Source organism: Hippocampus guttulatus, chromosome 2, assembly GCF_054856545.1.
Source record: "Hippocampus guttulatus isolate MCC_2025c chromosome 2, RoL_Hgut_1.0, whole genome shotgun sequence".
NCBI classification, from domain to species: domain Eukaryota; kingdom Metazoa; phylum Chordata; class Actinopteri; order Syngnathiformes; family Syngnathidae; genus Hippocampus; species Hippocampus guttulatus.
In genome coordinates this window covers 4,788,344-4,811,334 of record NC_141262.1, presented here as the reverse complement: position 1 = coordinate 4,811,334, position 22,991 = coordinate 4,788,344, and the positions used below count along the sequence as shown (strand labels likewise).

The 22,991-nt window shown below is 43.5% G+C and overlaps 2 protein-coding genes across 4 annotated transcripts in view; both read left to right on the top strand.

The window, feature by feature from the left end:
• Positions 1-6,495, top strand: part of LOC147208273 (storkhead-box protein 2-like) — a 60,861-nt gene extending 54,366 nt beyond the window's left edge. For all 3 annotated transcript variants that reach the window (XM_086132262.1, XM_086132270.1, XM_086132280.1), the window contains exon 4: positions 1,646-6,495. In XM_086132262.1, the coding sequence (XP_085988388.1) occupies positions 1,646-1,850 (205 nt within the window). In that variant the 3' untranslated portion in view covers positions 1,851-6,495. The remainder of the gene's footprint in view (positions 1-1,645) is intronic.
• A 1,902-nt stretch (positions 6,496-8,397) lies between these two features.
• enpp6 (ectonucleotide pyrophosphatase/phosphodiesterase 6) lies at positions 8,398-22,991 on the top strand. The gene is made up of 8 exons (XM_086132223.1): positions 8,398-8,723; positions 13,586-13,765; positions 14,939-15,050; positions 16,042-16,183; positions 16,307-16,486; positions 16,551-16,688; positions 21,527-21,653; positions 22,451-22,991. The coding sequence occupies exons 1-8, from the start codon at positions 8,486-8,488 to the stop codon at positions 22,660-22,662; spliced, it is 1,329 nt and encodes a 442-aa protein (XP_085988349.1). The 5' UTR covers positions 8,398-8,485; the 3' UTR covers positions 22,663-22,991.

The following is a 22,991-nucleotide window of genomic DNA, read 5'->3' as shown; positions in this document are numbered from 1 at the left end:
CTCCCTCCCCTGTTGTTTCTTCCGACTTTCGGGGTTGAGTGAACGCTGGCGCGTCTGGCTGCCGCTGCTCAACCCGTTTTGTGTTTTATTGTTTTTGTTCCTGATTGTAAAGTGTCCTTGGGTGTCTTGAAAGGCGCTTATAAATAAAATGTAATATTATTATTATTATTATCCACATTCAGTGCACCGGTTGTCAAGAAGACTTTTAGGTGAGGTCGATAGCCTTGAATCAAACACAAAAGAGGAATAACGAGTGAGACCGTTCAGCATATAAATGTTCAAATATTCATTCAACAAAACACTTTGAGTCAATGTCGCCAGTAATAGTCAGCACATATCACGTACTGACGGCACCTCCAACACTCTTCCCTTGAGCTCGTATCGCCCAAGTAACGCTCGGCCTTTCTAACGCAACACTGGTAGAGCGGCTCTCGTTCTACAGAGCCGAGTGACATCTGTTCGTAGCCGTCTGAATGTGATATGAAAATTTGGCTGTTGGCTTGAAAGCGCACAGCGGCACTCGACTGCAAACTTCTCTTGCCGACTTGAAGAATGCATGTGAATAAAACTCACGTAGCCATAGTGATGTCCGGTGCCGAAATAGAAGAACCTTTCAACCGGACCACATTTGTTTGATGTGGCAGTGCTTTCGTAAACTAATGCACATCAACTTTACTCACCTTCAAAAAGTGACAACCTACAAAGTGCGCAAATTTTTCCGCTCGCACATTTCCACACACTAATTAGGTTTGGGGAACAGATTGCCACCAGAAACAACACATAAAGTATTTAAATCAGATGATGATTTGACATGTTGACGCCCACGTGCAGCATGGTTGAAGATTTATCGCCACATTAGCTGTGTGCCAATCATATAAGCATAAGTATGAAAAGAAGAATGCAAATTATTTTTTTCATATAAATAATTGATTTTGTTAGTTCAGTTTTTCCATTTCATTCTTAGAGATGTAAATGTTCATTTAATTTTAGAGATAATGTACATTTTGTAGTAGGATGAGTGGGGGAACAAAAAATTATTATCACTCCACCATAACTTGTGACTGAGCACGATTTTATGGCTTGCTCAAAATTTGGTGGCGACATGGCTTGACTTCCTTGATCCCCCATGATGTCTTGGGACTTGCTTGATTGCTGGTTAAAGTCAATGAGCAATAAATAATAACTTCGTTTTTTTTATATACAGTATATATATATATATAGTTGTATGTTTTCATTACTTATTCTTTATTGTTTTATTGTTTGTTTTTTCAACCACACACTAGTTTAAAAAAAAAAGGTGAGTATGGTCTAACTTCATTTTGGGGCTGGAACGAATTAACTGCATTCCCATTCATTTCAATGGGAAACATTACCTCGATTAATGAACGTTTCAGGTTACAAACAGGCTCACAGAAGCCATGAAGTGTTTAACTTGAGATTCCACTGTGTGTATGTGTGTGTGTGTGTGTGTGTATACGCACACACAAACAGTAAACAAATGTAGAAAGAACCACGTAAGAAGACAAGGATGTGTTTTGTTTGCCTTTCTTTTCGAAATGTGATGCCTGTTTGCTGACTGACTGTCTCTGAGCTGTTTTGACTCCTCTGTAGTACATTATTTGCATCCCTTCTGTTTCTGTTGCAGAACGAGGGAAAGCCTTGCATCGAACACCTCGTCCATAGTGGAGAGTAATCGCCGGCAGAATTTGGCTCTGAGTCCTGGCCACCTCGGTATTACAAATAGCAACGGCCCCCCTTTCTCATTCCGCACCATCCCCGAACCAGCTGGCAGCCAACCGGAAAAACTCCAAAAGCCCAACGCCTGCCTTGCATCAATCACCAGCGTCTAGAGACCGTGACCAAGGACAAGATGAAGTCCTGCCCTAAGGACTGTTAAACATGCAGACTGTCACATTGACTGAATCAGTGGAGCTGCCACAAGACCACTGTGGAACTATAGCTGTTAATACACACATCAACACATTCTTATCACAACAACAAAAAATTAGACCACCATTAGACTGCTTCTCTTCTCTCATAAATACACACACGTGCACACACCATGCCAGTGGGCAGACTAACCATGTCATTTCATAGCCTTGTGTTTACACACCGCTGTTGTGTTCTTTCACTTACGTGAGTTCTACTTTGAGTGCATGTGCGTGCGTGTGTGTGTGTGTGTGTGTGTGTGTGTGTGTGTGTGTGTGTTCCAGTAATCTGGAATCTCAGGTCATATAATTCCAGTCCAATTTCAGCTGCTCCATATCAGTGAAACTCTGTCCGATGGCGTGTTTACGCACCAAAAGGTCAGAGGCTCTGCTAACTATCGCCACTGACGCAACATACAGCCACTGATCCAATTTTGGTGCACTTTGTCTCATCAGTTTGCTTGAATTTTGTCATCAGTTATCAAAAATGCTGAGCCATACAGATGGTATGAGGTATTAAATCGTACCCAACAAGTTCCTTTGAGCTGAGGTGCACGGATTGAAATGTTATCAGCTTGATCAACCATTACGCAGGAGTTCAAAGTCAGAGCTAATCGTGCACTAGTCACATACGCGCATAAGTCTACAGCAGGGGTGCCCAACCTTTTTTTTACCAAAGATCCACTTTTCAAACAAACAACCTCCCGCGATTGACCCGTTACCACACACGCGCTGATGAGCAATAGCCATAATGGCCCCTAAGATGAACAAAACAGTAAAATAAAGTAGACAAAAAGGTTTGTGAATTTGTGAAAAGGAAATCACTGCCTACCTTCGTCGAGACCTGACGTGGAGGCATGGGACGCACTTTTGCAGCGTGTTAACGATCGTAGCGCATGTGTACCGTTTTAAAATTATTCTCCCGGCCCTCCAGATTGCCATTCTTTGCCAGTACCCTCAGTCAATTGTCCATGAAACAAACCCTGAATGAGAATACGAATAACAATATAAGATATAGCGCTCTGATCGCAAGCTGCAATTCCAGACTGCTGACCGCTAACAACTTCGGGTGATGCAGGTCACACGCCACCGTGCCATTTTATTTTATTTTTTAAACTATTTTTGTTCAAGTGAGACTAATAGGATGCTCAGGGTGCAGTGTGCACTAAGACAAGAATATATCATATTAATTACAGGCACACAGTCACACAAATGTTTTGGGTCGGGGGGGGTTTTGCCTCACGATCGACTTGGGAACAGTCCGCGAGCTACCGGTAGATCGCATTCGACATATTGGGCACCCCTGGTCTACGGTATGTTCTAACCATGGATAACTTTTAGTCGGTTCCTGTAGATTACCCCATTGACCAATGTGAGGGCATTTCTATTCAGAACATAAAATTGAATCACAGTGAGGTTACCGTAGGTTGGAAGTTGCATCGCCAACCCACAACAAATGCATCAACGAATTCTCGCTTATGTTGTGTTTGGTTGAATTGGAACCTGAAATCAACCTGAACAAAAATACCAGCTTTTAGTTACTCGTCACACTTTCCTTCATTTATGGATCCAAACCATGGTCTTTTCTTTTCTGTTATACATCAGGGCCACTGGATACTGCTGCCTCATTGTCCACCTAACCGATAAAAACTCTCCAATACTCTTTCTATAAGATTTTGAAAAACAAGGAATGAAGGGAAATTGCCCAGTATCAACCATGTAGAAGCATTCTAACTGCTCAGTGGAGGATTAAACACACAATCTAAATGGCAAATCTGAAAACTGAAGCGATTCAGTTAAAAAAAAAAAACGAAAACAACAACAACTTTGGCCATCACTTTTGCAGAATCATAAAAGATGTGTTGATGAATATTTCCGTGATGATTCAACCTTGATAGAACACATCTAATGAGTCACCAATGTCTTCAGTATATTTGTAGAATGGTGGGAACAAATGAGATGGTTGGGATCAGACTTAAAATGATTGCAGAAGCATTCACTAGACCTGAATAATTCTGACTGTTTCATAGTGATCAAGTAACCTGCTAAAAGTAGCTTTAAGTTGAATACACGTCATGAGAGTATGAACACATTCAGAGCATGGGATTTGAATGCAAAATGAGCAGCTGTACTGGTATTTGAACGTCTGTTAGGAGAATGGGATAGTATGGTCTGAAAAGTGTTGCTCGCAGAGAGCAGGGTTGTGAGTTATTTTTTTTTTTCAATTACAGAATGAAACATTCATAAATATCCAGTTCATGACTAACTGAGTTTCAAATTTTGAAATCCCCGAGCCATGCTCACTCATGGTGCTAAAAATGCATTATGGTCACCGACGGGCACACTGGTAATCATTTTCAGGAGTGATGATATAGTTGGAATATAGTCTTAAATGGCTGCCTACTAGTGATCATTTCACCTACGTACTAATGGCAATGGTTATGTATCCCATCTAAGAATTGTACTGGTTTCACGCAAGACTGAGCAGGAGGACACAGTGACTCGTTTGTGTCATCGTGTGTGCTAGATAGATTTTCAAGCCTGAGCTGACAGGAATCCTGGGGGAATCCTGTCGTACTATCGCTGCAGTCGTGGTCCTCATCCTTCTGCAGGCTCAGGAAGTTTGTCAGCCATCCTGTTGTTGTCGTCCTACAGGCTCCTCTTCAACTACCTCCACAACAGCAAAAACACAGCCCGTCCTTTCCATGATCTCACTGTCATCAGCCTCTGGCCTGTGAATGTCTGCGCATACATCCGGGACACACTACACATCCAAGTGCTGGAGCCTTTGGCCTTTTAATTTCCCTTTGTTCGCCAACTGTCATAGCGTAGCTGCTAATGAGTGAGCGAGGCAAGTGCAAAGACACATGGAAAAAAAAAATCTCATCTCAGATTGGGAATATGCACATTGTAACAGCTCTCTCGAACACCACACAACTATCTTTAGCTTAAATGACCATATGTTGTACAACAGCTTTATTATATTCTCTGTACCAGAGTACTGACATTGGTGTTCGACTCATATGCTTTGCCTCCAATTAGATACTCCATCGAAAGAGGTTTCAATTGTGTTGGTCCCAGTTTTACAAGCTAGTAATAAAGCCTCCACCAAACAATCCAGTTCAGTATGGTACAAGACCCCAAATGTCAAATATACACGCGCAAGCTCAAGCCTGATTGGGGTTATTGATCCGTAAACTGATTTGGACTGCTTGGTGAAAATGTGACTCAGACTCAAGAGCAGAAACACTTTGCTGTACTAAATTAGGTTTAAGATTTCTCTTTTTCTAAACAATGGTCTTATATATTTTTTTTTTTGGTTGAAGAGAAAAAACTTTGACCGAGCTGACAGTTTTGGCTGTCACTTTGGCCTTCGTCTGAGCTGTCACTGTTTCCTTGTGACGCGCCTTAAAAACAGCTGACCATGTCAAGACCTTCAAACTAAGGCTCCGCGACCCAGTCAAGGCTGTGCTCCAACCCCTTGCCACCGTTGAAGCGATGTGTCCGGTGAGTGTGGGAGCATGTAAGCCCCTTCGTCTTTGTTGGTGGTGCCATCTCCACACCCCCTATTTTTAAGACACGTCACAAGGAAGCAGCGGCAGCACCGATGAAGGCTGAAGTGACAGTCGAAACTCTCAGCTAAACCTCATTTCACCAATAAGGAGACAAGATGAACGTCATAGCACTTTGCAGTACTTTCCACTTATTGGAGCACTGCTATGCAATTTCGTACGAAACCAGTGTCTTCAATATTGCAAGAATATAATGTCCAATAGTTATTTGATCTGAAATCGCCTAAGGCAGTCTCCTCTAGGGCCCTGACCACGCCTTCAGTCCAGAAGTGCGGTTGGGCTTGAGCGCCAAGCGCTTTCTCCCCTGAGGGAACGTGTATCGTCTGTACCTGCAATAGCTCGGTTCCCCATTCTTTCAATTCGACAGAGTCATACTCTTCATGCTTTCTAGTCGACCGTGACGATGTTGAGGGCTCACCTCTTCTGTAAAATTACAGTCAGCCTCTATTGTACCACTTGTCTTGGATCAACCACTGATTTCCCGATTGCAACGAGACATTTGATTCATACCCATATATCACATTTCAGGGTTCTAACGTTTAGCTCCACCTGTAAAATTGGGCTGTCATCTCTTGTATGGTGGCGGTCAAAGAGGTTCTGCACCTCATGTCTGTTCTTTGCACTGCCCCGGCCCCAATTGTCCCCGCCACTGACTGGCCCACAGGCCTTCCATCGACTCTCTTGCCAGCCGCAGGTCATGTGTAACCGTCCATCCCCGTCTCCACTGACAGTCCATGAAATGTCTTCCCTTCACATCAGCCGTGGGTTCTAAAAACAATAAGATTGCTTCAAATGGTGGCATACCTGTAAATGATGTTTATCTGTCATGCCTAGTCAACTAATTTAAACAATAAAAAAGAGGGATTTTTTAAAAATGTCTATAATATCTGGAAGTCCCTTTGATGTTAGTACTGGTGTTACCATTGTTGTAGTGTATGTGATACCCTATGGGGATTGTGTTACTTTTTAAGATAATAAATAATGATGTTTGGTTACTCTGGTCTGGTGTTTTAAACTGGAGGATTTGAAGAAAAAAAAAAAGCACAGAGCCTCTGCATTACTGAAGCAGTGCAAGTCACATCTGCCCAAAATGTTTTACAGTGTTGAGGGCACCCACACAATGTCGGTCGGTCGGTCGCCGTCTCCATTAAGGGGCGGAGCTACATGGTGGCCAGTGGTGGCTCTACACACCCTCATCCAGGGGAAAATTCTATGTGGGATTTTTCTGCCTGCCAATTTCACTTGGATGAAGTAATCTCAGACCCCATGATACGAGATAGTTTATATTGACTGTCTATTTAAAAAAATAAATACAGATTTTATCTGAATGCAGATACTAAAACAATCTCTCTTAAGTCAACAACATTGGAGTCTGGCACAATATCATTCAAAATCATTACTTTCACACCATGGCAAGCAAACAACATGGCAGAGAAATAGTTGTTTGTCATACCATCCACAGTCATGAAATAAAATGCACGGATACCCCAATCTTGCACACACTTTCATAATACAGGATCAAACGGACTTAAAAAGCAATGTTTAGAATACGGAAGAATGTAGAGATTTGTGCGCCAGTAATAGCAGTGTGCAAAATGGCGTCGGCCCGTCATTGACAAATGAACACTCCGATCGGCTGTTGGCGAGCGAATCAGTGCATGAGATAGAAGGAGATGTTGAGCGAGTACACAAAAGCAAAGCAACTGCAAAGAAAATTATGAGCAGGAAAACATTGCTTTTAGATTTGGTCTTGCTTGATAATGTGATGGGCATTGTTCTGGGTATGTGTGAATTTTATTTCATGAAACTGGCTGGATTGTTTGATAAAGAATGACGCACACACACACATACGAGTGTCCAGAATGTTATGTTAACAAGAACAAAGTACAAAACAAGAACGCAGGACTTCATTTCAAGCATACTATTTCCATAATATTTTTGTTTCCATCAGATGTCAGCGAAACGGGAGTACGTCAGTGACAGACTGAAAAGGTCATTCGGTACTTCCAAGGGTAGCTATCATTTCGGTGATGGACGAAAACCCGCTTCTTAAGTCTATCAGTTTTTAAAGTTTCCCGTCATTCGCCAGCAAAACGGGCGTCACTCAGTACTGACGGAATGACCACCTCTGGAAATAGTGCCTCCTAGTGGCTCACTGGGAATTTAAGAGAAATGCCAAATGCCACACTCTGGGCCTAATGGTAAGAATGATGAAAACCATTCGAGCTCACAATCACACGAAGAGACAACTTAAGAGTGTTCCATTATCCTGCCGTGCATTTTTTCGAAACGACCCACACAGACAACGAATTGACAAAGGACATGCAATTTCCACACACGAAGGTCAGAATCGAACCCTGCACCTCTGCACTGTGAGGCGGCCATACTAACCAGTTGACACAGTGCTGCCCAAAATACTGAAACAAGTAAATGTTTTTTATTTTACATAAAGACACATTATATCCACTGCTGCGACCGTAGGTGCTTCAGTAAGTTAGCACAATACAGAAAATACAAAGCAATTAAAGTGTCAATTAACCTAAACTATACTCGTGGTTCAAAATAAAAATAGAATCTTTCACCTTTGGAAATTGGAACGAAAACTGGCACAATACAAAATACACGCTAGCTGCAGTATCACTCAAAGATACTGTAATTGGAATCGGATGACATGCACTTTCACTATACTGTAGTAAGCCACTAGATGACGCCCCAAGCTGCCTTCCTTGCCTTTTGGCAAGAACCGTCTCAGCACAAATGGAATATGACTTGCCCCATTTAAATGAACTACACGGCTTCCGAACTGGTCTGACGTCACTGTGAATCGAGTCTGCCGCTGTGGTTCAATCTCGTATCTTCGTTGCGAGTTTTATTTTGGTGTAGCCTAACTTCCGGTCCCGCTGCCCGCTCACACGGTGAGGGATGGGGCCCGCCGTCAAGTGCCTGCGGTGTTCCCATTCAGCGTGCTGGAGCTGAAGAAGAACGATGGCCTCCCCCGCTTTTGTCTCGGTGTCTCTGTTACTGCTGTTGGCAACGGGGCAGCTTTGCTTCGCCGTCCATCCCTTACTCGTTTTCCTGATCGATGGTTTCCGCTACGACTACATGGACGACCTGAACTCACTCCCTGGCTTCAAGGAGCTTGTATCCAGAGGCGTGAAAGTGGACTACATGACGCCGGACTTCCCGAGTTTATCCTACCCGAACTACTACTCATTAATGACTGGTAATTCGCCTCAATCGCCGAATGAATATGTCGCAAATGCCAGATGTCCAGAGCGTGTGTGTCATTTATACGAATAATGCTCAAATCAAAATCTTTTTTATTTATATATATATTTTGGGTGGGGAGTGGAGGGATATCATATATTTTTGTAGTTTACACACACCATCAAATGAAGTAAGGCAAATTATGAAACTGAATGAAGAACAGGCTAAAAAAAAAATGCAATCTAACAAAACTTGTCAAAACTCTTCTTTGAATAACACTGGTCAGCTGCATATTTTGATTCTAGATTGTTCTTAATGTATTTTTGAAAATGTTTACTTTTTGTCAGCGTATCTTGTTTTTGAGATATTTTAATTTTTTTTCTTTTTAAGTTTGACTTACAAAAGCTTGTGGAATACGTATTTTACATGCGCTGTAATTTAGAGCTGTGACGTTTATGAAAAAAAATCCACCTGTTGCTGAACACAACCTTTAATTCATGAATAATACCGAAGACTATATTACATATTATATTATTGTTATTATTAAAACATGATGTGCTTGACAGAAACAACAACAACAACAAAAAAACAAGGGCAGATTTTGAATACGAGCAAACATTTCATCTATCAAAGTTTACTTACCAGGACATCTCTGATTTAAACATTTGGTAAAACGACGTAACAATAAGAGACCAAAATATAACTCTCGTACCTATTTGTGAGAGCTACTTGCCGCAAAATGTTTCTTTTCAAAAAATGTGATTTTTTTTTTTTTCAAAAAAGCTCAACTTCAGGCAACAGCTGGACAAGGCCTTAAAAGGATTTCATTTGTACAAAACGTACGCTCATCGCATAGATGCTCTTTAGTTGAAAAGGCAAGCATTAGTAGGTACGATGCCTTTATTCCCCCCCCCCTCACACACTCACACCTTTTTTTCTATGTGTTTACATAGAAACACATAGTTTTGCATGTTTAGAAAACGTCGGGCGAGTGCCCACCCATTGTTTGATACTGACATTAAGTATTGTGGTTCATTTTGCACCAAACAATGTCAGAAAATACACAAACACCGTCAATACTCAATACCAATCAATTGCTAACACCAATCAAATGCTATTGGTCAGTGGAGACCTACAGGTTGTATCGGTGGAAGGGGAAAAGGAGTGAGGGGTATCATTCTCACAAAAACTCAAATTTTACTAAAACTATAGCTACCTTGGTTCAACAAGTCCAGACATTTACTTTGCAGCGAGGCCTGCTCCTTTTTGGCTCGTATTGGAAGCTGGCTGTGTTGTACAAGTCCCGGTGCTATTGTTCAGTTAATCGATGCAAAAACTGATAGGATAATCGATTCGGAAAATATTCGATAGCGACAGGTTGACAGCCCTGCACACGTCCAAACACTAAAAGTGGACACACAAGTAGATTATGTCCCTTGTGCTATCTACTGGATAAGCATTTCATTTTCCCACCTGTCACTATATGTCAATGGCATAGATAAATCAACAAGGAAAGAAATATTTTTTGGGGACCAATTAAGTGAATATTTCCCACATGCTCTCCCTGTGCTTGTGTGGGTTTTCTCCTCATAGGCTTTTTCCAACTTCCTCCCACATGCCACATCCCACATTTAATTGAAGACTTTCAACTTGTCCGTAGTTCTAAATGCAAGTGTGAATGGTTGGTTTTCTATTTTTTTTTTGTGCCCTGCCATCGATTCCCAACCAGTCCAGGGTGAATCCCCAGCATTGACTTCGGAGCTCACAAATAAAGCAACTTATCGATGAGTTTTTAGTTGGACAGAAAAGACAGTCCCTTTAAAATGTTTCAGATGGACCATTTGTCAAACGAGGCGCACTGTTGTCCATCTCTTGACACATTTGTGTTTAATGATGCCAGTGTTGTATAATAATTGACAAGCGCTCGTTTACCATTGCATTTATGGACGTTTTACAGTTACTGCTCTTTATCCTCGTTGAACCAGACTTATCTTAGTTGATCTTGCTTGCCCAGAATAAGACACATGTAAGAATGTGAGTATTAAAAAAAATAAAAAAAAGTACCAATGTGACCGACCGTGGTGTATAACATAGCCATCACTCGGTGCTTTGAAGATGATCTGTTGATCATTAGAAAGTCAGAGTACCATCAACCCATTTGAAGTTTGACCTCTGCTTCCTTGAAATTGTAGTCAAAGAGAAGAGGGTTGTTGTTTCAGATGCAATGGCCGATGTCATTCCTTCGAGCGTCTCACGGTGGCTATAACAATTGTTGATTCATGGAAAAATGAGGCTCTTCAAATGGCATATACAGCATGAGCTATTGATTGCACGTTTTCAAATCACAAATGTCTATTGCATCAACATAAGAATTTCATATGAACAGTTTTCAATATTTTCCACTTCGGGAATTTTGTCAGAACTTCTGTTGAGACAGATTGTGTAAAATATGAGGAATTTTTAGCGTCTTCATTGTTTACTTTTCAACATATCTGGTGCTCATCAGCTCCTTGCGCTGTGAACGTTTGTGTTTATGTTCTTTTTTCACTGTCGCATTCCAAGTCAAAGTTGTTTCTGACTGAGTCAAGCTCTTTTTTTTAACGCAGTCTCCAATAAAAATAAAATAGCAGCTCACCTTCTTAGGTACACCAATTCAACTGCCAAACTTGCGGGAGCAGCAGCATTTATGCAAGTAGCCATTTTTCAAAAGAGTCTCACAAAGACGACGGACACTCATTTCAGTGACTTTGAATCAGGCCTGTTAAGATTATGTAGCCCAAATGACATTTGTTGTTTCGGTAGTGCCTGCCTTCTTAAAGGTATCCAAACTTAAAATGGGATTTCCCTTTGGACAGAGGCAATTGGAAAAACCGAGTACATTACTTGACAAGAAATGATATCATTTGTCGTATAACGCTTTTCTGCTCCTTGTCAGCAATCACGCAGCATGCTGATGACGCAGTTATGACCAAACATACTGTCACTTCTCGGATTGTAACCACAATGCTGAAAGCAGCACAATCCTGCAGGACACTTGGCTGCCCATTTCTGCAATGTCCTAGAATTAGCTACTTAGTTCTCCCTCCTTTTTTTAAATCAAGGCTGGTCAGAAAGATACTTTGTTGGAAAGTTGGAGGCTTAGGATGAGTTAAGTTGAAGGTGGATGAATGTAAGTCAATGCATCATTGGAGATAGTCTCATGGCTTCTGTAATATGTATTGACTGACGACCAGTTCAGGTTGCACCACACCTCATGTCCATAGTCAGCTAGACTTGGCCCACAGCCCAAGTTAGGAGAAGTGGTAGAGAAAATGGATGGATGGATCTTTTTGGTGAACGAGGAGGTGCCACGCTTCGGCCGGTCATAATGCAGGCGCCGCCTCAGTTTAAAATGTGTGCGTATAGCAGTTCCCCCACATTAGTGACCTCTAAAACAACAATCTTTCCAGGCCAATAGCATACGAGCTGTGAAGCCTATTCCATTGTTGATCTGCTGATGTATGTGTTTTTTTTCTGTTCAAACAATCAACTGACTGAACTCACACAGAGGCACATATAGAGCAGTTTCTCCTGGCGTCTTTTGACTTACTGAACATTTAAAGGGATACTTTCCATATGTATGCCATTTGCAGCAGTAAAAAGTGAATATTTTGTCCATGATTAATTTCATCCCTACCTGAACCATCACCTTAATTTGACAGGTGGGTTGTGTGTGCCAATAATCTCAGAGGATAAATTATCTGAGGCTTTATGCCCCTGGCTAGGTCCCTTATGGCAAAAGGTGAGGCACCAGACCAACACATGGAGGACTGGTGACCTCTGAATCGGGAGGGAGCATACTTTGAAGACCTCCTTAATTCCACCGAGACGCCTTCCCATGAGGAACTAGAGTCTGGGGTCTCTGAGGTGGGCGCATCTGCAACATCACATGGACATTGGGGACAGTGCCTTTGTGCCTTATGAATTTGGAGGTGTTCTAATGTGCGCCCCGGTGGATCTTAATCGAGGGTGCTCCTGGAATATCAGCCACCAGGCGCCCTAATACGGGCTGTTCGATCCCTGTATGACCAGTGTCAGAGTTTGGTCTGCATTGCCGACAGTAAGTCGGATTAGTTTCCAGTGAATATTGGACTCCACCATGGCTGCGCTTTGTCACCATTCTGTTCAGAACAGTATTTCTGGGCACAATTAAGGCAGGACCGCAGTATTATATACAGGTAATCTGGTTCCATTGGCCTCATCGAGCTGCCTTCCTCAACTCTCACCTCAATCGGAGGGGTTCGCAGCCAAGTGTGAAGCGGTTGGGATGAGAATCAGCACCTCCAAATCTGAGACGGTGGTACTTGGTTGGAAAAGGGTGGAGTGCCCTCTCCAGATGAGGGATGTCAATGGTGATATTTCGCCCAGCCCGAAGCACGCACATACCCATATTTCTAATTCAAGTTTAATTTTCTGCATTCTATGCAGAAGATTTAACTTTCTGCATTCTATGCAGCCTAGCACACAGGTGTCAAACTTACCCCCGCGACCCTTGTGAGGAGAAAGCGGATCGGAAAATGGATGGATGGATGGCCTGTGATACAAATTTTCAGCAATAGTTATTTTAACCCTTTCAGGGACACTACAGTGGACAGCCCATCATCTTATCAGGTTACAGGTTATCATTATTGGTGCATGAAAGGGTTAAAGTGCTCTATGAGTACAGTTGAGTTGAGTGTATCTGCCCTGCAACCCATCCAGGATCTCCCTCGCTTCTCGGACAGTCAGCTGGCATAGGCTTCGGCTCATCTGCAACCCGAATGAGGCGAGATGCTCTCGAAAATGGTGATGTTGGATCATGAATCCTCTGGGGGGGTTTTTTTTGGTTTTTTTTTACAGGTCGTCACTGTGATGTCCATCAGATGACGGGAAACTACATGTGGGAGGAATCGTCTGGAAAGGAGTTTCTGATTGGGACCAATGCCGACAGCAGATTGCCTCTCTGGTGGAATGGATCAGAGCCATTATGGGTCACTTTGCAGAAGCTTGGAAAGAAAGTTTTTATGTACTACTGGCCAGGTGCTTACACATAATTTCATCCTCAAGATTATACTCTCATGCATTTTAAAATAAAATAAGAGAGAAAGCCCGCTGTAGTTTTTGTTCAAATGCACTGTTCCAACGTACGTACAGTCATACCTCGGTTTTCGACCATAATCCGTTTCAGAAGGCTGTTCGAAAACCGATTTGTTCGAAAACCGAAACCACGCTCTTTAAAAAAAAAAAGAAAAATCTTCATTGAACAAGTCTGTTCACAATGGAACGCTACCCGAGGAAGCCTCACTTCCTCATGTAAGGAAGCCGAGAGGAGTCAAGTGACACATTCAAGTGCGCTCAGTTTGTTCGAGAACCGAAATTCGGTCGTCATCCGAGGCATAAAAACCTCGAAATATTTGGTCGAAAACCGATTTGGTCGAGAACAGAGACGTTCGAAAACCGAGGTTTGACTGTATTATGCACAGCCGTCTTTCAAGATGTTTTCTAGGTAACCAAAAAGAGTTATTTGTTGACCTTGCAGCATTAGAAAGATGTCTTTTTGGAAATCACAAACAATTTCAATCAAATACATCTTTACAGATCCAATTCCATTTTAACATTGGACCTCTTATTTGAGAGCAGCTCCGCACGTCTTTATTGGTTGGGTAACTGGATACCATCCCGAAGCTGCTGTTTGGATGCCAACTACCTCCCACCCTCCTATATATGTGCTTGACGACGTTCCAAAGGTTCTAAACATAGCAGCCAAATGATTGAGTGGTATTGCAACAGGAGATTGTTTACCGAGGAGTGCCGTGCAACCCCGGATGGTCAAGATGGATGGACTAGTGTAGGGTCGGCGGACGGCCACCATGTCCCAACAAGGCTGCAATGTGAGCGGGGACGTAGCCGAGTCATGTTGTGAGCCAGAATCATGGGGAGAGAAGAGCCGGTTGGCCCCTTGAATCGAAGGCTTCCGTGATATGTATTGTCATGTATTTAGCAGTTGAATAAAACAGACAAGGAGGCAAGGCTATCGTTGTTAAAATCACCAAGTAAAATGCTGTGGTGTTTTTGGTTTTTCATGAAATCAGATTTAGAATTGAGATGCAAATTCGCTGTGCGGATCAGGGCAGCAGCATCTGCCATATCTAACGATAAATGCTGTGAAGTAAACATCCATGGCATCTCACATTTGTCCATGTGTGTCTGTAGGCTGTGAGGTGGAGATTCTGGGAGTTCGCCCAACCTTCTGTGAAGAGTACAGCTACAATCCATCGATAGCAAACCTAACGGATTCCATTGAGCGTTCTCTCGACATGCTCAGGTAGGAACAACGTGTCTGTAAAACCAAACGGCGTAGGACAAATGATCTGTATTTGGAGACCACGATTTTGTTCACACAATTTAGCGTTACAGAGAGTCTTGCCTACTTGTTCGTCCTTTGGCTTCTCACTGTCAGCGTATACCATGACAACAAACAATCGAAGATCAAATATGACAGTTGCGCCCGCAGGTCACGATGCTTTGGAACGTAGCAGAAGGCAGGGGACAAAAAATATATATTTTTCGCCAGCAAAGATTAGCGCGGAAGTGTGGGGATAATTAAATAAAATGTTAAAAAACGTTTATCCAATCCAATCCAATAATTCACTTGTTAAAAACTGCAGGTGGAAATTCAAGATATTCCTCATTTCCTCTTCAACATTTGTAATTCACTCACTCATGTCGGTCACCAAATAGGATGAGGGGAAACCTGAACATTTTTTCAACGTAGTAAAAATAACAAAATGGTGCTTCTTTAAATATGTGTTCATTTTCCGGGCGGCACGGTGGTCGACTGGTTAGCAATCCGGTCGCACCGTGCAGAGGTGCAGGGTTTGATTCCGGCTCCAGCCTTCCTGTGTGGAGTTTGCATGTTCTCCCAGCGCCTGTGTGGGTCTTCTCCGGGTACTCCGGTTTCCTCCCACATTCCAAATCATGCAGGGCAGGCTAATGGAACACTAAATTGTCCCTGGTGTGATGGTGAGCACAGATGGTTGTTTGTCTCTGTGTGACCTGCGATTGGCTGGCAACCGGTTCAGGGTGTCCCTCGCCTACTGGCCGAAGACGACTGGGATGGGCTCCAGCACCCCCCCGCGACCCGAGTGAGGATAAAGCGGTTCAGAAAATGGATGGATGGATGGATGTTGATTTTCAACTGCATTTTGTCTCTGGAGATCAGTGGATGTTTCCAGTTACCGTTTTGTCATTTTTAGTAGTTTTGTTTAAATGTTTGCATGCATACATGCTAATCTGTGTGTCTTGTTCATGCGCAGGTCAGGCGATGCAACCATGGCAGCGATATATTACGAGAAAATAGACGTTGAGGGACACCACTTCGGTCCAGACTCTCCCCAGATCAAAATAGCAGTGCAACAACTGGACACGGCAATGCAGATGCTGAACTACAAAATGAAAGTTAGTAAGCTGTAGATATTGTTACAGATACAGGTTGACCTCTCTTTTCTCTCAGTCATTAATTAGTTGTCATTCGCATCCTCTGTGCATGGGATTTTATTTGTATTTGTATTTTTTTTGTAGGAGAAGAACATGTTGAATCAGGTCAACGTTGTGCTTTTTTCCGACCACGGCATGACAAAAATTGAATGGATGGACAAGGTGATAGAGCTGGACAAGTATATCAACATGTCAGACATTGTCAAGATGATGGACAGAGGACCAGTCGTCAGTTTGTGGGTCAAAGGAGCAAATTTCCAACAGGTGAGACCGCAGTTTGATGCCTGCAGATGTGTGCCATTGTTTGCTCCACATGTGTTTTTTGCAGGTGCATGCAGCTTTGTCCAAGGTCCCAAACATGCATGCTTATGCCAGAGTGGAGATTCCCGAACGCTTCCATTATAAAGGAGGAACGTTTGTTGCCCCTCTGACACTGGTGGCTGAGCCAGGCTGGTTCATTGCCCAGGTACGTCATCATTACGTCTTAGTGTACTTACTACCACTGCATTTATTACACTCAAATTAGATTCACATATATCCACTCAAATATTAATGAACGTATATGTGAAGTTGACAATTACATCATCTTGTTTTTGTTTTGTTCAGACACTGCAGATATTTTATATTTGTAGATATCAGGGGTGCCCATTACGTCGATCCTGATCTACCGGTAGATCTAGGACTCGTCCCAATTAGATCCGAAAGGTGTCGAGGAGAAAACAAAAACAAAAACATTTGTGTGTCTTTGTACATGTTAGTAATATATATTTTTTTGTGTTAATGCACACTGCCCCCTAATCATCCTATCAGTCTAATTTTCCCAAAGATTTTAAAAAATAAAATAAAGCAGGTAAATCTTTAACCTACGGTGGCGCGTGACTACGTTCGCGGAAGTTGTTAGCGCTCAGCAGTCTGCAATTGCAGCTTGTGATCAGAGCTGTTGCGATATATATATATATATATATATAAATAAAAAATTAAGATCCTCATCTCACCCTTCGGGTGGTGTCCGTCCCTCATTCAGCTGGTAGAGGACCCCCTCTACCAGAGGCCAGGAAGCTTGAGGGTTCTGCGCAGTATCTTTGCTGTTCCCAGCACTGCACATTTCTGGACTGAGATGTCCGATGTTGTTCCCGGGATCTGTTGCAACCACTCATCTAGTTTGGGGGTCACTGCCCCGAGTGCTCCGACCACCACAGGCACGACTGTCACCTTTACCTTCCAGGCTCTCTCCAGCTCCTCTCTGAGCCCTTGGTATTTCTCGAGTTTCTCGTGTTCCTTCTTTCTGATGTTTCCATCACTTGGGACCGCTACATCCACTACAACGACTTTCCTCTGCAATTTTTCTATGATCACGATATCTGGTTGATTCGCCATTACCATCTTGTCAGTCTGGATCTGGAAGTCCCACAGGATCTTCGCTCTGTCATTCTCCACCACCTTCGGAGGTGTTTCCCATTTTGACCTTGGGGTTTCCAGTCCATACTCCGCACAGATGTTTCGGTAGACTATGCCAGCCACCTGGTTATGGCGTTCCATGTAGGCTTTCCCTGCCAGCATCTTACACCCTGCAGTTATGTGTTGGATCGTCTCAGGTGCCTCTTTGCACAACCTACACCTTGGGTCTTGTCTGGTGTGGTATATCTGGGCCTCAATGGCTCTGGTGCTCAGGGCCTGCTCCTGAGCAGCCAGGATGAGTGCCTCTGTGCTGTCCTTCAGGCCAGCCCTCTCTAGCCACTGATAGGACTTCTTGAGATTAGCCACTTCAGTTATGGTCCGGTGGTACATCCCGTGTAGGGGCTTGTCCTCCCATGATGGTCCCTCTTCCAGCGCCTCATCCTCTGTTCCCCATTGTCTGAGACATTCTCTGAGTACGTCATCCATTGGAGCCTTCTCCTTGATGTATTCATGGAGCTTGGATGTTTCATCCTGGACAGTGGCTCTCACACTCACTAGTCCCCGGCCTCCTTCATTTCGGCTTGCGTACAGTCTCAGGGTGCTGGATTTGGGATGGAACCCTTGCATGGTGAGGAGCTTTCGGGTCTTAACGTCCGTGGTTGGAATCTCTTCCTTTGGCCACCTTATTATTCCTGCAGGGTACCTGATCACTGGCAGGGCATAGCTGTTTATTGCCCGGGTCTTATTCTTGCCATTGAGCTGGCTTCTTAGGACTTGCCTCACTCGCTGGAGGTATTTGGCCGTAGCCGCTTTCCTTGTTGCCAGTTCGAGGTTGCCATTGGCTTGTGGTATACCGAGGTACTTGTAGCTGCCCTCAATGTCTGCTATTGTTCCTTCAGTGCAGACTACCTTTCCTCTCTTAGTCACCATCCGACTACATTTCTCAAGCCCGAATGACATCCCGATGTCGCTGCTGTAGATCCTGGTTGTGTGGATCAGGGAGTCTATGTCCCTTTCGCTCTTAGCATACAGCTTTATGTCATCCATGTAGAGGAGGTGACTGATCGTAGCTCCATTTCGGAGGCGGTATCCATAGCCTGTCTTGGTGATTACTTGGCTTAGGGGGTTCAGTCCTATGCAGAACAGCAGTGGGGAGAGTGCATCACCTTGGTATATGCCACATTTGATGGGCACTTGGGTAAGTGGCTTGCCATTGGCTTCAAGTGTGGTTTTCCACATCCTCATCGAGTTCGCAACGAAGGCTCTTAAGGTCCTGTTCACTCCAGGCTGTGCACAGGTTAGTATGTCGGGACCTGCAGTCTTGTGCGACTGTTCTGTCAACCAGGAGCTGATGTTTGGCTCCTCTCTACCAATGCCCTTCTGTGCTTCGCTCATGTATTGATCCATGTGTCCACTTATCTTAGCCGCAATGATGCCTGACATGAGCTTCCATGTTGTGGAGAGACAGGTTATTGGCCGATAGTTGGATGGGACCTTTGAGGGATCCTTCATGATCAGGATCGTTCGCCCTTCAGTTAGCCATCCTGGGTGAGTCCCATCCCTCCGCAGCTGGTTCATTTGTGCTGCTAGGCGCTCATGGAGTGCTGTGAGTTTCTTTAGCCAGTAGGTGTGGACCATGCCCGGGCCTGGTGCTGTCCAGTTCTTCATATCTGAGACTCTTTCCTGTATGTCTGCCACTGTTATGGTAACTGGGTTCTGTTCAGGGAGGTTGCTGTGCTCCTCTCTCAGGGTCACCAGCCATTGTGCACTGCTGTTATGTGCAACCTCCTTCTCCCATATGCCTTTCCAGTACCTTTCAGTTTCCAGTCTTGGTGGGTCAGCTCTGTTGTTAGGACCCTGCCACTGAGCGTACACTTTCGCAGGTTGTGTTGCGAACAGCCTGTTTATTCGTCTGGCCTCATTCTCTTTCGTGTACCGCTTTAGGCGGCTGGACAAGGCTTGGGGCCTTTGTTTGGCAGTTTCGAGTGCTTCAGGTATGGTCATCTGGATGTACCTCTCGGGTATCGGCCTTTTCATCACACCTCTCTGGGTCTCTGTCAATTGACTCACATCTTTCCGAGCCGCCTTGATCTTAGCCTCCAACCGTCTTTTCCATGGTGGGTAACGTATCTCATGGCTTCCATGGTTGCTCTTATAGCCAAGCATCTCTAGGATCACTTATGTTGAATCATATGTCAGCTCATTGGTTTCCGTGATCGTTACGGTAGGGATCGCCCTCAGTGCTGCATTCACACTTTCCATGAGACTTTCAGGTGGTACTTCACATAGCCGTTGTAATCGGTTTCTAGGTTGCCCAGCTTTCATTCTCGCCATGATCTTAGCTTTCAGGTCAGTTGCTGCCTCGCTCAGCATTTCATTCATTGGGGCTGGCCTCCCAATCTCATCATCTGCATTCATTGGGGCTTGCCTCCCAATCTCTGGTCTGACCTCCTCCTCTGATCTGGCAGCCTGGGGGCCTTCACCATGGAACCTGCGTTGTACCTCATCAATCTCAAGTTGTGACAGCAGTTGCCGTTTGTGGATGTTGGAACACTGAGCTACTAGTTGTTTCGTGGTCAACCGTGACTGTGGGTTTCAAAGTAACCATTTAGCCCACATTCTCTGCATGTAACCCCTCTGACTAGGGTTGCTTGAGTAGTAGCATACCAACAGAGCCATGTTATCGCATCTCGCCCATCTCCGCTTTGTTCCAGTAGCCCATTTTTCATCAAGGTGCTCTGGTTCCCCAGCACCTGACGCAGACCTTGTTTGGCCGGGCGACGTCTGAGCTGGCATGTCATTCATTTTATTGTCTCTCATCATTGTATGAGGTAGGCATTAGCGTGAAGGATCTTGCCCAAGGACCCACACTGGATGGTGTTATGTGGTCATTCTTTGCCCCAAGCGGGATTCGAACCACCGTCTCCCGTACGCCAAACCGATGCCTTACCAACTGAGCTATCCAGCTGCCCTATACATACATACATACATACATACATATATATATATATTTTTTTGATCGTCATTATTCTCATTCAGAGTTTGCTTCATGTCCAATTCACAGAGGGCACGGGCAAAGAATAGGAATCTAGAGGGCTGAGGGGCTGAGGGAAGCACTTTAAAACGGTACGTGTGAGCTACGATAGTCAAGAGGCTGCAAAAGTGCATTGCTTGCTTCGGTGTTTGGCTTCTCATCATGGCACACGTGTGCGTGTGTGTGCGTGCATTTGTGTGTGTGTGTGCGTGCATTTGTGTGTGTGTGTGTGCGTGCGCGGTAAGGTGCGCGGTAAGGGGCGATCCCGGGAGGTTGGTTGAACGAAAAGTAGATCTTCGGTCCAAAAGGTTTGGGCACCCCTGGTGTATATGGTCATACCTCGGTCTTCGACCATAATCCGTTCCAGAAGGCTGTTTGAAAAGTGATTTGTTCGAAATCTGAAACTATTTTATTAGCCCATGATTAAGGGCTAATACAATATGCAGAAATAACATAAAAACAGTCAGATTTGCGCTAATCACAACAAACACGTCTGCTCACAATGAACGCTACACGAGAAAGCGTCACTTCCTCCTGTAAGGAACCCGAGAGGAGTCAAGTGGCGTATTCGGGTTTGCTCAGTTTGGTCGAAAAACGGCTTTCGGTCGTAATCCGAGGAGTAAAAATCACGAATTTTCTGGTCGAAAACCGATTTGGTCAAGAACAGAGACGTTCGAAAACCAAGATTTGACTGTATTTATGTTTATGTTTGGCTGGCAACCAGTTCAGGGTGTCGCCCCGCCTCCTGCGCAAAGACAGCTGGGATAGGCTCCAGCACCCCCCGCGACCCTTTGAGGATAAACGGATCAGAAAATGGATGGATGGATATATTTATGTGATATATTTTATTCATGTTAATGTGTTCTGTCCAGAACAAGGCTCATCTTCCGTACTGGAAAAATGACTCTAGAGGGCAGCCCTCAGCATGGCAAAATGGCTGGCACGGTTACGACAACGATTTTCGAGACATGGGCGGCTTTTTCTTGGCAGCAGGACCTGGTACTTACAGTAAATTGGATTTGAACTGGTTAAACCTCATTTTGCTTCAGATTTCTCAAGCAGGGAACAACCTGACAAAAGTAAAAACTTGACAGTTCTGTTTAAAGTTGAACCTCATGACCCATTCTGGGATGCTGTGACTCCAATTAGTTCAGATAAAACGAAAATAGACACAGCACAGGAATTAATAGTAATTTAATTGATGTGTTCCAGTAAAATGTATAAATGTGCAAGCAATGTTTGAAGAAACTTAATTACCTCAGAAGTGTAAAAATTAATTTGAGTCTCTTGAAACGTTACAAATCAATGAGGATATGGACGAGTAAATGTTGTTTAACAAATTCTTTAAAAAAAATAATAATAATAATTTTTGATGTAGAAAGAAGAAAATCAAATAAATTAAAGCTGATCACACGAAATGTGGCCAATTGGCAGTTAGCTAACTACCACCTAGCCTTAATTAGTTCCTTGGCAATAATGTAAGGTGGTCATTGGCATTTCGCTAACTCGCAGCTAGCTTTAGTTTGCTAATCGCCAATGGGCAACATTACACTATCCACAATGATGAACTGACCCCACAATCTCATTCCAGGTGCATGTGAGCACAAGGAGATGGATGGCGTTTAAGAGTATAGATAACACGTTTTAAGACAGACATCATAAAAGTTACAATATATGTACTTTATAGTCTCAACTTTACAGGGAGTCTTTAAAAGTAACATTTTAACATTGTTTACAAGTGTAAAAATCAGTGACCTGCTCTTAAAATATAACATTGTCCTCTTCCTTTCATGTAGACTTCAAGCAGAATTTCCGCGCTGCTCCTATCCAAGCTGTGGACGTCTACAACGTTTTATGTCGGACGCTGGAAGTGGAACCTTTGCCAAATAACGGTTCCTGGTCTCGTGTTCAGAATCTCCTCAACAGTTCTGGTAGTTTGCACTTGCCAACAACCCAGTGGATCTGCACGATGATTTTTTTAGGAGCCCTGCTGGCACTGCGCCAATAAAAGACCCCTCGGTTGAATATTGTTAAATGTCAACAGGCAAAAGACATGTTGTAACAACCTATAGACTATTAGTTGAAACCACCAAGAGTAATTATAGACCCAAGTAAAATTCAGACACAAATAATGATACTATTTATAAATGTGTTTGTGTTTTTTTTAAATTCCAAGGGAATTTCTTCAGTCCTTTTAGGAACCAAGAAGACTTTTTTGACAGAGGTGAGGGATATATTACCCGGGAGAAATATAACCATACACAAAATATTTTGATATTCAATGCAGATTTCTGTTTTGTTCTTGTATTCAATAAATAGATTTTCTTTGATTTGAAA

Excerpts from the sequence above, each read along its gene's own strand:
- enpp6 (XM_086132223.1), top strand. The coding sequence starts at position 8,486 with ATGGCCTCCCCCGCTTTTGTCTCGGTGTCTCTGTTACTGCTGTTGGCA. Across the intron at positions 8,724-13,585 it reads CTACTACTCATTAATGACTG|GTCGTCACTGTGATGTCCAT; the intron begins GTAATTCGCCTC and ends TTTTTTTTACAG. Across the intron at positions 16,184-16,306 it reads TGCTGAACTACAAAATGAAA|GAGAAGAACATGTTGAATCA; the intron begins GTTAGTAAGCTG and ends TTTTTTTTGTAG.